At 69.6% G+C, this 799-nt stretch overlaps 1 protein-coding gene across 1 annotated transcript in view; it reads right to left on the bottom strand.

The window, feature by feature from the left end:
- The window catches only part of PLXNA1 (plexin A1), a gene marked incomplete at its 5' end in the record, with an annotated part of 36,880 nt that overhangs the window by 15,438 nt on the left and 20,643 nt on the right, over positions 1 to 799 (bottom strand). Inside the window, 2 exons of the mRNA XM_077780818.1 lie at positions 182 to 318; positions 630 to 769. Of these exons, the coding sequence (XP_077636944.1) occupies positions 182 to 318; positions 630 to 769 (277 nt within the window). The remainder of the gene's footprint in view (positions 1 to 181; positions 319 to 629; positions 770 to 799) is intronic.

Raw genomic sequence — 799 nt, 5'->3', positions numbered from 1 at the left:
GAGGGAGCCTGTCTCCATGGTAACACTCTCCGCCTCTGGTTTCCATAGCGATCACCCCAGCCAGGCTCTCCACACCCCCCTTGTTTCCTGGGCAACGAGAGGGGGCACGCACCCATCTGCACCACCCCCCAGGGAAGGTAGGCCTTGCCCCGGCCCCCCATGCGCCATCCGCACCCCATACCAGGAGAAGGAGCAGGGCCGGCCGCCAATGGACACGGCCACGTCACTGCCTGCGTTCAGGTGGCTGCCCTCGATGCCAATCCAGGTGCCCCCGGACAGAGGCCCTCGGGCAGGGCTCACCCGGTAGAAGGTCGGAGTCTAGGGGACGAAGGGACTAGTGTGAGGTGCAGGGAAGGCCTGGCCTTCGGGCCAGAGGCCTGCGACACCTCCAGACGAGCCCCAAGCCCCGTGCTCAGGGGCTCCGGGGCGTGGCCCACAGTCAGGGCCCAGAGTATGCAGCCGGGGGCCTGGAGCTGGGCCCTGGAGACGGGGGCGCTGAGGGGAGACCAGAGACCACCCGCTGAGGTGGGTGAGGGGGCCCACGGAGTCCCGGGAAGCTCCATCCAGCCCCTGCGCGGCTCCCCTCGGCCACTGGGGGAGGACAGGGGTCGCGGCTGGGCGGGGCTTACCACGAAGGTGAAGCGCTTGGGTGACAGGGCCCGGTAGTGGGGGGAGCAGTCTCGCACGCACACCTCGACCAGGGCATCATGGGAGCGCACCGTGCTGGCGTCCCCAATCTCGCAGACGATCCTGTGTGCCACCAGGTGACCTGAGCGGGCTGCGGGCTGGCGCCCCACCC

This window comes from Crocuta crocuta, unplaced genomic scaffold (genome assembly GCF_008692635.1).
Source record: "Crocuta crocuta isolate KB4526 unplaced genomic scaffold, BGI_CrCroc_1.0 scaffold299, whole genome shotgun sequence".
In the NCBI taxonomy this organism is placed as follows: domain Eukaryota; kingdom Metazoa; phylum Chordata; class Mammalia; order Carnivora; family Hyaenidae; genus Crocuta; species Crocuta crocuta.
This window is presented reverse-complemented; position numbering and strand designations above follow the sequence as displayed.